Below are 15,772 nucleotides of genomic sequence, written 5' to 3'. Positions count from 1 at the left end.
TCTTGGCATCTTAACGGCGCTAGCCTTATCACCCAGTTTTCTTTAGGCACTGGCAAGTGCTTGAAATCCTTTCATAGGTAGTTAATAGAGATGAGCGAACACGTTCGGCTCCGCCCCTTTTTCGCCCGAACACCGAACTTTGCGAACACCTCGGTGTTCGGGCGAAAAAGTTCGGGGGCCGCCGTGGCAGCGCGGGGGGGTGCGGCGGGGAGTGGGGGGGAGAGGGAGAGAGAGAGGGCTCCCCCCTGTTCCCCGCTACTGCCGCCCGCGCCGCCGCGCATCTCCCCGCCCCCCGGCGGCACCCGGACACTTACGCGCGAACACTGCAGTGTTCGCTAAAGCCGGTGTCCGGGTGCGGATGTGTCCGTAACGGACACGTTCGCTCATCTCTAGTAGTTAAATATGCCTCTGTTTCATCTTTTGGAGTAGGTTTTGCCATATGAGGGTCTTTCGAAGGAGACACAGTCACCATTGGAGAATGGGCAGGTGGAACTGTTCACGTAGCGTTTGGAACAGTTTCATCCAAGATTCTTCCAGACGTTGCAGTTCTGCACATTTTCTCCTGGCTTCCTCCATTTGCCTTTCTTCTACTTCAATCTGCTGCACAGCCAGCTATTTCATCAGGTTAGCAATGCTTTCAGATAGTCTTTTCAGAAGACTTGGACCTTGGACCAGCAATATTTGGAGCTGTTGGAGCACCAGCTCCCTATATCTCTGCTTCCTCATCTCTCTGTGCAGTCTGTCCGACCTTAGCTCTGGCACCTTGACTTAAGATTTCTTTGTTCTTATTCTTAGCACTTCGCTTTGCAGATGCGCTTTTTTTTTAGCTTTAATACATCAGAAATGGGTCTTCTACATACTTGGAGCAATACTCATGCTTGTACAAAGAAAATGAATACTCTCACCAGCAGGATGCATGGACTTGACCGGAATCAATTGTAGGCTTCTGAAAGTCACCTCAGAACTGAATTGGTCCTTTAAAAAATAGATTTTGGACATTTTCATTAAAATTAGAAAAATTGTTAGAATTGGAGGCTTTCTGACATCCAAAATAAATAAAAGGACCTTTTCAAAATGTCACCAACATACAACAACACAGTAAATATTATTTATTTTGCATTGTACTATTATCTGTCTTGAGTTTGAAAATTGCACCTTTTTTCAAAATTTTCTGTAAATTCAGAATTTTATTAATAAATATAAAATGTACTGACCAAAATTCACCACTAACCAAATGCAATGTGTCACAAAAATCACTTGCATATGTAAAAGCATTCCCAAGTCCTTACCACTTAAAGTGACATGTAAGATGTTAAAACTGGCTGCAGGGGGAGGGGTTAATACATTTTTTTATGTTTGATTTAGCTTTTAGTTTATATATTAAGACCCTGATTGCGTCAGTTCATGAATAATGACACAAAAAAATTTGGGGTTTAAAATGCAATTAAAATCCAGGTTCATGCATCCAACAGGAATATAGAGCATTTGGTGATGTAAATCTCTGAATTCAAAAAGGGCATTAAAAGAGCAGAGAGGGAGAGAGAAAAGAGGGTCATAAGTGGGGACAAAAGAGGGAAACCTGGCAGGTATGAAAATTATACAGTAAGTATTTACACTGTACTTGAGCTTGGATTCTATGTATTTTTGGGCATATTCTCCATGTGTCCTCCTATATTGTGTAGTGTGAATGTTGTCCTGCATGTATTGTGTATAGAGAACCTTTGCCTAAAGATGCTCAAGAAAGTACAGGAGAGCCACATAGTCCACAAATGTACTTATAAGGGTAAAATACTGCAGAAAATAACTTCTTGAAAATTTACAACTCACTAGGGAAGTTGCTACAGCCCAACTGTGCAGGCTAGTTGGTCAACTATTGTAGCAACCAGCTCAACGCATAACATTCCATGCAACTGACCAATCATAGGCCAGTCACATGATTTCTTCACTGCAACCAAACTGCTTTTAGGGCAAGTATCATTTATATTAATTTGTTGGGCAATAATTAATGGAAAAAAAATTGCATATTGCGGCTATAGCAATGCCATGTGTGTTTTCTATGTGTAAAGGATGTCATTGGTCAATAACTTTCACTATAATCCTATTTACTAAAATAAATGATTTGGCTGAATAGCAATATTTTTGCTGACATGTGCAAAAATCATGACAAAAACACAAGTCAAAACTGCAACTCCATTCTATGTCAGCCAGTATATATATTGAGTGACAAGTTTACTAGGAGCTTGGTGTCATATATTAGTCTCATAGAGAATGGAGGGGAATAGCGAGGGTGTTTGGCAGGGTACTGATGTATCTTGTCTCCACTGGAACTAGAGATGGAGACATGGGTTGGCGGGGCAGAGTGACGGGGACCAGCCCCGTTACGCCCCCTGGGTTGGAGATGTCTTAGGGTTAGGGTTAGTCTTATGGATAGGGATCTGCTCACCACCCTCTCCTGCGCTGTGCAGTCTAACACTGCTGAGGACTCTCAGCTGCTGTTTGGCCCGGGGTGCATACCAAGTATCTGGGAGAGATAGCGGGGCCGCCGTAAGCTGTGCTGCCAGAGGGGATGACAGCTCCCTGCGCTGATGGGAGGCCTCCAGGTAGAGTGATAGTGGGGACTGGGAGTGGAGGTCAAACGGTGCTTACGTACAACAGCGGTGCCGGGTTAAGCACCGGTGGCTCCATGCATGCTGACATGTGGCAGCTTGGGTGGCTTGAATGGTGGAGGTGGACAGGAGGACAGATTTCAGAGGCCATGGGCGGCCGGGCAGGGGGTGATCCTAATAGCGCCGCAGCCAGCACACCAGAACGGAGAGCGTCCATCAATACAACAGCAGGCTGGAGGGGAGATAATGGTAGAGTGACTGCTGTCGGGATTGGAGATGGGGGGGGGGTAACACTCACAGTGGCCACAGATGCTGAGATGCCAGGGTGGCGAAGGACAATAGGAGAGATGTCACTTACTTGTCCATCGGTATTATTGTATCTTGACGCCACCAGGATGTCTTGGTGGAGACAAGAGTGACAGCACAATCACGCCCCCTCTACCTGATTGGCTGCAGACAAGGCTCCCCTGCAGGTCCTGGAAGGCCGCTATTCTGCAGTCCCTAATCCTTACTTGTGCCTGTCACCTGCCCCTCCCCTATAACTGAAACAGGACCACCCATGTCTACACCCCTAGTTCTGGTGGAGACAAGATACACCAGTACTGTTTGGCAGTGCATGGGTTCCAGGAGCTGGGTGCCAGTGGTGGCGGTACAACAAGGCACTCTACCTTTGCAAGGAATGAATATACAGGGCTAGAGCAGCAAAGTGAATTTTTGTCCCAAGGGAAGAAAGGTCCAACTACTCTTCTGGCCACCCTCACAGGATGACCACTCCCAACTTATACAGGTGTGGACAAGCCCTCACCTGAGGTAATAACATTTTATAATCAATTTACATCCTGTTATCCCATGACTTGTGTGTACTGGAATTTACAACAGTTTTCATATGATTTTCATACAAGTTATTTAAGTTAGAGAATACATAAATGTAAATAGCATCCGAACCGTAATACTATATTGCCCACTGTGTGTGTATGAAGATCATTCTAATATTCTACATTTGGCAAACCTTCTCAGTTTTGAGACTTTTGTGGTAACTGTGGCAGAGATGCAGAGGGTTACCTCAATTTGCTAAAGAAACCATCTAGTATTCTAGTGTATACTGCTACCTTCCTTGTCAAAACCGCCTGTGTAACAACAGGGGACAGCTGTCACTGTATATTTGTGATGTTCTTCCGAATTTCAATAAACCGTTGCGTTATATTACTTTCCTTAATATCTGTTCTGCAATAACTTTGTTTTTATATCTTCAAGGTAATACACAAAAGCAAAAGTTACTGTGTTTTTATTGAATTGGTTTTGCATGCAGCGCCAGGTGTCAGTGCCGGGCTACACCACGGCGGAGTGAAAGCTGCTACTTTGATCCCTGTGTAGTGGCCGGCCCTTGTAATTGAAATCAATGGAACACCAGCCTGCAATTACAAGCACAACTCCCACTGATTTCAATGAGAGGTGCAATTACAAGTGCTGACCGCTACACAGGTCAGAGCAGTTGCTTTCGCTCCAACCGAGGTGTATCCTAGCTATGACAGTGCGCACTGCCTGGAAAACCCTTTTAAATTAGTGTTGTGCTACTAAGCTCATCTTACTCTATGTACAGCAGCTTGTAGACTACTGTAGTGGGACATAGAGATTAGGCCAATCCTTTTTATGACAATACCTCAATGTCAGACTAGAGCACCCTAAAAATGGTTCAATTTTCAGTTATAGGAAACTAAAGCTATTATCGCAGTATCAACTGATCCACTTCTCTGCCCAGTACTACTAGATTTAAAGGGGTATTTCCAGTTTGCTGGAGATTGTGACGTAGCTTGATTCAAGTTGTTAAGAATGTCGCTGTGCATGGTAAAACTTGTGCTAGTTTGGCCTCTTCAGTTACATCATTCTGATTAATGGTAAGGGGCCCAATGGGTGGATTCCCAGTTATCACAATATGATAACAGATCTTGGCAGTATGATTTTTTTAAAGTGGAAAAACCACTTTCCATAATGGTCAATTGTGTTCACCGATATCCTCATATCTATGACATATCAGAAGATCATTCTGGCTAGATTACCCTTTTTAGACTATTACCGTATATACTCGAGTATTAGCCGACCTGAGTATAAGCCGAGTCAATAAGATTTACCACAAAAAACTGGTAAAACTTATTGACTCGAGTATATAGTAGGTAAAGAAAAAATGCAATACTCTCCTCCCAGCCGGCGTCTGTGTCCCCGGCGCGATGGTTTCCCCGGCGGTGCGGCAAGCTGCTTGAGAATTCTCCCCGCTGTCATCTCCCTGGCTCGGCTTTGAATTCCCCCACCATCAGCGCTGTGTAAGTAAGCGCTGTGACTGGATCGAGCGCCAGCCAAATCACAGCCGGCGCTCGATAAACCAATCACAGCCATTCAGTGATGTCATCCACTGAATGGCTGTGAATGATCGAGCGTCGGTTGTGATTGGCTAGTGAGGCATTCCGAATGACAGTCACTTTTCATATTCTAATAGCTATAACAATGAGAATTCTAACCTTATGGCTGCCTGCACATAGCAGAGCCTGATTCCGCATGCCGGTACCTGCAGCGGATTACGGCTCTGACTGCATCCGGCGACCCTGCGTACCTGTATTTTCTCTACTTTTCCTGTATTGTGGCTGGTTGCGGCGAGCCGCCGTTGGACATGCACAGTACAGATTTTATTTATCAAATGCCTATTTTTCCCACGCTGTTGCTAAGCAATGTTTCGAAATCCACAACCTGTCCGCAATGTTAATTGCAGGTGGGCTGCGGGTCGGACAGATTCTGTGCAAAAATGGAGCATGCTGCAATTGATTTCTGCTCATGTGCAGGAAGAATCAATTTCCCATAGCATGCTATGGACATTATTTTCTGCGGATCTGCGGTGCTGGGCTCACACAACATGCGTGCTTGCTGCATGCCCGAACCCCCCATGCAATACCTTGGTATGTATGGGCACATAATACGCGCCTAGTTAGAGCATTCTGCAAATTTTTTTCACATAGAAGAAAAGCTGGTGTGAGTGGCCCAATACTAATCAATTGGAATCATTGTGTGTCGTGCACGGAAAAATTGCGCACGATGCACAGTGACCATACGCCCGCATGAGTGGCCTTATTTTCATTGCTTTGTATGAGATGTTTATTTAGTGTGCATGAAGCATTTGCACATTGTTGTCAGCCTGTACATCCTGCAGTGTTTCTCTAAAGATGGGCAGATGTGATGGCCACAGGGTCGTCTTACATAACATCTAGTGCGAGCGCCAAGCAAACAGAATTCTTTAGGTTTTTATGTGATCTGCTGACACATTCATGTTGCTTTGGCCTAACTCTAGCTACTGAGACAAAGCAATCGAATTTGCACAACTATTTTAGAAGTTCTCATTTTATTGTAGCTTAAAAGCAGTGTTGTAATCTACATAAGGTGGTCTCTGCACCGAGCTGAGGATGCCCATGCTACAGAACATCTTTACTATGTAACTGCCGTTTATGGCTCATCAAAAGACGGCATGCTGTATGACTATGGTGGTGTACTATGGCCGGTTAGTCTTTGTCCCACTTACAGGACGCAGGAAGCTATAAACAGATGACCAGGCTGTTATATTACTTTGAGTTCGAGCAAACCTGCATTTTATAAGACAAACACTATTGACATTGAAGGGAGTCATTCAGTGACTAGACTATATCGGGATACTACTTTTTATACAGTTCCCTTAGTTAAACCAAAGTAAAGATGATTATATACAGTGTTTCCCTGAAAATAAGACACTGTCTTATATTAAAGTTTGCCCCCAAAAGAAGCACAGTGTCTTATTTTTGGGGGGCGGGGGAGCGCATACTCTCCTCACAGCCGAGGTCTGTGTCCCCCACTATGGTCTCCCTGGAAGTGCGGCAGGCTGCTCTCTAATTTTCCCCACTGTCATTTCCCTCTGGTAAATGGGGCTTTGAATTCCCCCACTTCCAGCAAGTAAGGGTTGCGATTGGATCGAGTGCCAGCCAATCAGAGCTGGTGCTCGATCATTCACAGCCATTCAGTGAATGAAATCACTAAATGGCTGTAATTGGTTCATGCGCCGGCTGTGATTGGCTGGCGCTCAATCCAATCACAGCGCTTCTTTGCTGGAAGCGGGGGAATTCAAAGCCCCATTTACCAGAGAGAGATGACAGCGGGGAGGGTTACAGAGCAGCCTTCCACACTGTTGGGGAAACCATAGCATGGGACACAGACGCCGGCTGCGAGGTATTGCATTTTGTTTTTTTTTACCTAGTGTAGCTAGGGCTTATTTTCAGGGGAAGGATTATATTTCAAGGCAAACCCCCTGAAAATCAGAGTCGGGATTATAATCTGGGTAGGACTTATTTTCGGGCAAACATGGTATATACTATAGCTTGTAGGCCAATGGGTTATTTCAGTGGGGAAAAGGGAATAAGCCGCTGCCAGACTGTTCTCTCCAGGGCAGCAAGGAATCTCAGGCATGGTGAAATCCAAAATGTCAGGGGAAAGAGGGGCTAAACATCTGCCATCGAGAAAATGTCAGGACTTTTTGTTACTTAACCCCTTATGACATATATATGGTTATATACGTCCTAACTGCACATACCCCGTTCTACTGCATATGCTGTGTAAGGAGCGGGCTCATGGACCTAACCTGCTCCATACACTGCGAGTGTCAGTTGTCTCTGATAGGCGGCAACAGCTGCGATCAGAGAGAGCTCAGATCACAGTTGTTAACACTCTAAATGCCATGGTCAGTTGAGACAGCGGCATTTAAATGTCCCAGTTGGGACTTGGGTGTCCTGAATGCCCCTGCAGCGATACAATCACATGGGTGCTGACCAGATGTAATGGCAGCATGGGGACTTCTAAAAGACACCAGGGCTGCCATAATTGTTTGCTTATTAAAGATTAAACTTTTATTTATCCTATTAAACCTATATATACTTTATATTATATTAGTTAACATTATGTGATTTGCGTATATATTGCTTTTAATAGAATAAATCAGTTTTATGTGTTAGTCTCACATATTTAGTGATTTAGCCAATTCATATAGTAGATTTATATGATATACCTCTGTTTTCAGTATAAAGTTAATCTTTAGATGTATTTCCTCACTGATTGACTTTCTGTATTTTGCTGCTGTCTTTCAGATGACATCATGCATCAGGACACCTTCCCGATGTGTGCCGCTGATATTGAGGATCAGCTGAAGAAACAGTTTGCATACTTGTCAGGTGAGAGCATTAACCACATTAGAGTCATCCATGTTCTAGCAGGTTCTAGAGTTCTATTCAGTTTCCTCTTTCTATTGCAGCCCGTCTACTTATGTACATAAAAGTTCCCAAAATATTCCATTTAGCCGTTCGTTCCCCATGAACAAATGTTTTTGTAGATTACGGCTATGTGTGTGTTGCCAAATGCAACCGCACAAGAGGAACAGAGGTAGAGGACCTTTACATGGGCCAATTCAGTGCCCAACAGCCGTCCCACTGATATTCGCTCCTGTGCTTTCACACAGCAGCAAGGTTCACTCTGTGATTGCAGGAGGTGCGCCGGAGATTGCGCTGACCACCCGCCTCCATTCACTGGGAACAGGCAGTCTTCATACATGAGCCTGTTTACCCAGGCTGATTGTCATTTGACTTTTATGCCTGCAGAAACTGAATGATGAATGAATTCTCGTTCGTCATACGGTTGCTGGCAGCATTTACGCTGAATGATTATCGCTCGGATTCCCTTGATCCCGCAAGAATCTGAATAATTAATTCAGTGTAAAAGGGCCCTGAAGGTCTGATGATGATGTGTTTATATCAGATTACTGTCATTTCTCCATTTTTGGATGATCAGGCAGGTCTGCGTAAACCAGTGTGGATACACAGTGGAAGTATATATAGAATACCCATTATACCACTGATGAGTCTACACTAGGACGCGGCTTGCCAGTGCAATCGGTCATTGACAACTCAGACACTCCAGCACTTGGTTGATCGACTGGCCTGATGTTGTCTTACAGATGTGTCATAGATGTTAAGATTCTTATGTTCACCTAGACTCAGGATTACATAATCTGATTGATCACCAGCACAGACCTACGACCACAGCAGACCTGATCTCCATAAGTCTATTAAGTAATTTGCTGGTAATCCAACATGAAGTGATATTGTATTCTGGACTGTTAGGCCGAATGTACACGGCCGGGTCGGATTCCACATGTGGGATCCTGTAGCGGAATCCAACTTGGTGCCTGGCCAGAGACTCCTGTTTACCTGTCCGGATCTGTGCTGTGGATTTGATGGCTGGTGCAACGGGCACATGTGTAGTACAGATTGTGCCGCGCTGTTGCTAGGCAATGACTTGGAGTCCGCGGTCCGTCTGCAGTGTCAGCTGACTTCAATGGAAGCCGTCCTTGCGGAATCCACTCTTAAAGGGGTTGTCCCGCGGCAGCAAGTGGGTCTATACACTTCTGTATGGCCATATTAATGCACTTTGTAATGTACATTGTGCATTAATGATGAGCCATACAGAAGTTATAAAAAGTTTTATACTTACCTGCTCCGTTGCTGGCGTCCTCGTTCCCATGGTGCCGACTAATTTTCGCCCTCCGATGGCCAAATTAGCCGCGCTTGCGCAGTCCAGGTCTTCTCCTGTTCTCTATGGGGCTCCGTGTAGCTCCGTGTAGCTCCGCCCCGTCACGTGCCGATTCCAGCCAATCAGGAGGCTGGAATCGGCAGTGGACCGCACAGAAGAGCTGCGGTCCACGGAGGCAGAGGATCCCGGCGGCCATCTTCACAGGTAAGTATAGAAGTCACCGGAGCGCGGGGATTAAGGTAAGCGCTCCGGTGAGCTTTCTGTACGTCCCTGCATCGGGGTTGTCTCGCGCCGAACGGGGGGGGGGTTGAAAAAAAAAAAAACCCGTTTCGGCGCGGGACAACCCCTTTAACTAGAGCATGCTGCAATTTTCCATCCGCAAGCAGAAAATTGCAGTTGATTTCCGCTTGTGGTCATGGAAAAGCGCTATTTAACCCTTTGCAATCCAATTTTGGATTCAGGGTTTCCTAGGAGCCTTCTCTTTCTGCCATTATACAATGGCGCCATTAGCTGGATAGAGACAATACTGCAGTATGTGAGATGCTGGAGAGGCCCCGAACACAAAGTGGCCGGCAATATATAGTAAGAATACCCTGCTGGACATCTTCTGACATCGGAGCTGCACAGACTTTAATCAGAATGTAAGAAGACGTCAGACAGTGGATTGGAAAGGGTTAATAGCATGTCTATGGGCAGTATTTGTTGCGGAATCTGGAGCCAGATGCCCGCTCCAGATTCCACAATGCAAATATGCCCATATGCATTAGGCCTTACAATTTCCAGACCATTGGGTACTGGAGTATTAGAATTGTACTGTACTTGCATGTAGCCCCATGCATGTGCTGTGGTTCTTGAAGTCTTCACTCAGTCTAAGGCCTCGTGTACATGGGCGGGGCAGGTCCCGTGCGCGGGAGCCCCGCCACGGGATCCCACCCTGCCCGCGGCATGAGGACATTACTTACCAGTCCGGATGCGTATTGGTCATTCGGTGTCTCCTCCGAGCATGGGGGCAGGCCCGCGGGTCGGCATGCCCCCCCCCTCCCCCCCCCACACACACGTGCAGTGGAGATATTTTTTTTTCTTTTTTAAATCTACTGCTGTCCCACAGGACCTGCAGCACACCCAGAGTGACAGGTCCGGGTGTGTCGCAGATCGGACAGCTTCCACTGACTTTAATGGGAGTCGTCCGTGCTGGATTCATGGAAAAACGGAGCATGCTGCGATTTGTTTTCCGGACCGGAATGTCCGGAAAACAAACCTGCATGCTTTAATTAAGCTACGGGCGGCTTGAATTCCGGATCATCCGCGGATTCTAGAATTCAAACCCGCCCATGGACATGAGCTCTAAAACAATGAAAAGCCGCGGTGGGCTCCCATATTTTTGCTTTGTGTGTACAGTTTGGTCCTTCTCCAGCATAGCTTTTTCTTATACAGTGGATGTATTTGGGGTATTTGCTACAACTTGCTCACTTATTTTTCCTCAGACATTTCATTCTCACAGCCTCAGGGGAGAATGTTACATTAAATGACAATAAAAACTTTCCCATTCTGCTTCTAACTTATCCTGGTCCTATCACAAGTTGTAGGAAGTGTGTGATAAAACCCAGTGTGGCACAATGGCTGTGTTCAGGACTTCGATTATGCTGAGAAATAACGATAAAATATATTTTAAAAGCATATGCTAACAAAAATGATATGCGCCATCATAGGGGATCAAATGATTCTGACTAGAGATGAGCGAGCACCCAAATGCTCGGGTCCGCATTATTCGAGTCGAGCTTTTCGTAAAATTCGAGACCTCTACTTGAGTAACGAACTCCATTGACTACAATGGGAGACTCGAGCATTTTTGTATGTGGGACGCCGGGGCCGAGCTTTTTTTTTTTTCTCTCTCTCTCCCTCTCTCCTCTGCTTACCAGACAAAAAGTTTGCCATTGATGCGCGCTGCGTCGCGGCAGGGAGGGGCCAAACAGGCACGTCACAGCGGGGAGGAGCCAAAAACTGGGACGGAGTCGGACACTGCTTGATGCTCGTTCGAGTAATGAGCACATCGAGTACGCTAATACTTGAACGAGCATCAAGCTCGGCACAGTACATTCGCTCAACTCTAATTCTGATCACTAAGTGGATGGATGGATATTAGCTTGGAGTAAATTGCTGTACAATTACTAGCAGAGACCAGAGAATCCCAGGACTTTATGATTTAATGACATGTGACATTAAACAAGACTGGATATAGACTACATGTAAAGTCATAGTTAGGAAGACCCCAAAACTGCATATTTGTGAACTGCATCTTCCGGACCTGAATGGGCATTTTACAGCGCTGCATGGGGTCTTTGCTCAGTGTTGCAGTCCGCATGAGTCGTTACAGTCAGCTTTTAGGGACTGTGATCCCACATTTAGTAAACAGTTAAAATATTGTAGTAGTATTCTGTAAAGTCCACTCAGATATATATGGAACTGGCTGCTGCAATGTTCCAGCAGCTTGTGAACACGTGTCTCTCACACACTGAAGCAGGATATCAGGATTTGTGTCACTGTGTAACTAAGTTTGTCAACTTTAACCTTTTCACGCCATGTATTCCAGAGACCGATAACAGATCTTGGTATTTACCCAAGTTACAGTCAGTTGGCTGTTTCTTCTGTGCCTCGTCCAGTACAATAGTTCACGTCATAATGCTTAAATAAGATTCATTTCTGACTGCGTAGTAAGTAGTTACAGGTAGCGTAACATACCTTATATCCGACATTTCCTTAGTAGTCTTGTACATTTGTTCTCTTAATTAAATGCTTTCCATAATTTAACATATATTTATCTTCAATACAATAATACATTCAAACCTCTCATTCCCTTTAAGACTTCTCCAGAGCAGCACCAGTCCTCTGGAACACGCTACCCAAAACTGACTCACACAACTTCAGGCGTGCTCTAAAAACGCACCTCTTCAGGGAGGCATACCATGTCCCCTAAACCAAACCCCTCTGTACTCCGCTTGATAACATGCTCCCTATCCTACCGACTTCAATCCCTGATAGCTGCCATCAACCACCCCCTGCAGTCATACTGATTCAGCCATCACACGACTTAATGTCTGACCATTGTCTATGTGTATAGCATCCGTCACTCTCCACCTCTCCATACCGTGCACATCTCCAGCCCTTTACCTTCTGTATCACCCCATTACTTGTATTATGTAAGCTCGTTGGAGCAGGACCTTAAAGGGGTTGTCCCGCGGCAGCAAGTGGGTCTATACACTTCTGTATGGCCATATTAATGCACTTTGTAATGTACATTGTGCATTAATTATGAGCCATACAGAAGTTATCAAAAGTTTTATACTTACCTGCTCCGTTGCTGGCGTCCTCGTCTCCATGGTGCCGACTAATTTTCGGCCTCCGATGGCCAAATTAGCCGCGCTTGCGCAGTCCGAGTCTTCTGCTTTCTTCTATGGAGCCTCTAGTGCAGGATGCCGGCTCCGTGTAGCTCCGCCCCGTCACGTGCCGATTCCAGCCAATCAGGAGGCTGGAATCGGCAATGGACCGCACAGAAGAGCTGCGGTCCACGGAGGAAGAGGATCCCGGCGGCCATCTTCACCGGTAAGTATAGAAGTCACCGGAGCGCGGGGATTAAGGTAAGCGCTCCGGTAAGCTTTCTTTAGGTCCCTGCATCGGGGTTGTCTCGCGCCGAACGGGGGGGGGGGGGGGGGTTGAAAAAAAAAAAAACCCGTTTCGGCGCGGGACAACCCCTTTAACCCCTATTGTCTCCATCATCTGATTACTGTTTTTTATATTTTTGTACTTTTGTCTTTCTGTATCCCCCTGTCTTTGTAAGCGCTGCGGAATATGTTGGCGCTATATAAATATAGATTATTATTATAAGGGGAACAGTTGTGTAAATATTAATATACATGACTAGTGTATAGTGATATAGTTTATCACATGAGGCTATATAGTGCTGTATACAGCTGTTTATATCACACATGATAGTGCTATCCAATTGCTGTATATGAAGACCACAAACACTAGTATCCGCTTCATTACATACACTTTCTATACACACAAATACATTGAAGCAACTATACACCGTCGTCTTGGATCCTGGACTCTGGGCCTTGTTATATGGAATGATTAATTATCGTTCAAATAATCGCTGAATCGTGTGAACATTTGCTGGCTTATTGTCCGGCATTCACTTTATACAGCCATTAAAATCTTTTATTGTTTGCCAGTGATTGTGTGTTTAAAAGGCGATTGTTCAATCATTCACAAACCCTTTCCAGACTCGCTTGACAGACCAATGATTGACTAAACGAATTAAACGAGAAAAGGCCGAAAAATGTAAATGATTACCCACGCATGTAAATGGGCGTCGTTTGAAAGCAAACAACTCATTAGCTCACTTGCTTGCTTCATCGATTAATTGCGCAATATAAAAAGACCCTTAGGGTTCTTTCTCACAAGCGCAAATACGGCGACTGTGTTTTTACGTTTTCACGCATGCTCTGTATAAGCGCTTGAATTGGCATTTTTCTGCCATCACGGCCAGCGTTTTCTCGCCCATTCACGCGACCGCGAGAGTTGTTTTTAGCGAAAAAATACGCTGCACCCCAGAAAACCCTCGCCCTGCCAAAATTCTCAGGATGCCTTCCAGTGCCTATATAGAGGAACCTTTAAACTTTTCACAGCGTTGGACGCTGCTAAAATGCCTCCCCCTCCCTTCTCTTTCCTTGCTCCCATAGGAGTCTATGGGACCCGCCGGCGTTTATTGGCCAAAACATCGTTCCATATATGCGCCAGCCACGTATAGCTTTTATTTTTTGCGCTACCAGCGTATTTACATGCCGTATATTCTCCCATGTGAACGGCTGCATTGCAAACCAATGCTTCACATGGGTACCGTATATACACCCGGGCGTGAAAACGAGGTGTACAAGCACTCGTGGGAATGAAGTCTTACACTAAAGGCTAGCAGTGTCGTCTTAGGGTAGTTTCACATCTGCGGCCGGGGTTCCACTTTGCTGCTCCATTCAGAGAGCAGGAAAGGGAAATCACCGTGGCCGAATGGTTCTATCTCCGGACGGAATCAAACAGTGCTGAATGGACCCCGTTGACTATGGGCTTTTAGACAGAAGAAAAAGCCAGATCTGCTGCGGAATTTATAACCAGCTTTAGGACTCATGTATCTACATGAGCATGTAGATACACAGGAGAAATAGATCGCAGCATGTGCCCTATACATTTGTGCCCTATACATATAGGCAGCGTATGCAAACGCTGACCATACGCAATACAATACAATGAAGCAGGGAATATTTTTTTTTAAAAAGCCACTCCGCATGTAATACTCCCATTTAACAGATACGCCCGTGGACAGGTGGCCTTAGTCGATTTTAGTGAGAAAGGTATATAGATAGCTAGAAAGACATATATGCATACTGTATATATTAAACTTCTTACCATGTAATATATACATTCCAGGTATATATTATTGTTCACTATGTCAATGTCTGGTCGGAACTCATTGTGATATCCGTTGTATAGCTCTCAGTCCTGAAGTGCCCTCTAGTGTCTACTAGTAGTAATAGCGTGTGGATTTTCTATTGAGCACTTTCATCTTGAGAATCCAGTACAGTCAATAAAATAGTTGGGATGTTCTATATAACTGAGCTTATTAAATAACATGTATTAAGAAACCTAATATGGTTAGCAAATATGAATGACAAAATGCATTGTTCTCGTAGGTGGAAGGGGTGCGAATGGCTGTCCTGTCATCACGTTTCCTGAATACCCAGCCTTCAGTGAGATCCCAGAGACAGAGTTCCAGAATGTCTTGACATATTTAACCAGCATCCCCAGGTATGATGGACGTGCAGATATCTACTGGGAGGTAATAAAGCATGGTGGAGATAATGGGATATACTGTGATCTGCATCCAGTACAGATGAATGAACTGCTTTTAGCCCTTCTCTGTTACAGGTACTGGGTTATTTTGGGTGCAGGAGATTTGGCAGGGAGTAGGGCCGCTAAACGTCCGAAAACAAATGAATTATTTATAGCTGACAAAGAGCCAAACCAGAACAAATAGAGTAGATCAGATCTATTGTCATCACTGGCGTGTAACACTACACCCATCCCTGTACTTGGGATAGGCTGTGATATTCTTGTTCTCAAGACTGTTCTTCATGATAATTATAGGACAGAATGCTTACATGCAGTAGTACAGGGTCACCTATACATCCCCTAAGGGGTTAAATTTACAGGTCGTTGCAGTCCTAAGCTATCACTCACGACCTGAAGGTTGCGAGTTCAATCCCCGTATGGTCAGGTATCTGGCTTAAGGTTGACTCAGCCTTCCATCCTTCCGAGGTTGGTAAAATGAGTACCCAGCTTGGTGGGGGGGTCATAAATAAATTACCTGAATGCGCTGCGGAATAAGTTGGTGCTATACAAATAACAAGATATATTTATTTATTTTTACTTGCCTTGTACTTATCTGATGACAGATAACTACTATAAGCTATGCTGGATTTGGCTTGCAGTTTGCAACAGTGAAGAGCCACTGCAAGGAGTTGTTT

The 15,772-nt window shown here is 45.0% G+C and overlaps 1 protein-coding gene across 8 annotated transcripts in view; it reads left to right on the top strand.

Annotated features, from left to right (window-relative positions):
• Positions 1-15,772, top strand: part of MCF2L (MCF.2 cell line derived transforming sequence like) — a 225,475-nt gene that overhangs the window by 119,939 nt on the left and 89,764 nt on the right. For all 8 annotated transcript variants that reach the window (XR_010786899.1, XM_066579691.1, XM_066579686.1 and 5 more), the window contains exons 2-3: positions 7,757-7,840; positions 14,939-15,053. Coding sequence is in view for 7 of the 8 variants with exons in the window: in XM_066579690.1 (XP_066435787.1) it covers positions 7,757-7,840; positions 14,939-15,053 (199 nt within the window). In the remaining variant the exon portion in view is untranslated. The remainder of the gene's footprint in view (positions 1-7,756; positions 7,841-14,938; positions 15,054-15,772) is intronic.

The sequence above is a fragment of the Eleutherodactylus coqui genome, chromosome 1 (genome assembly GCF_035609145.1).
Source record: "Eleutherodactylus coqui strain aEleCoq1 chromosome 1, aEleCoq1.hap1, whole genome shotgun sequence".
Taxonomy (NCBI): domain Eukaryota; kingdom Metazoa; phylum Chordata; class Amphibia; order Anura; family Eleutherodactylidae; genus Eleutherodactylus; species Eleutherodactylus coqui.
The sequence above is the reverse complement of the archived record's forward strand: the minus strand, read 5'-3'. Positions and strand labels throughout refer to the sequence as shown.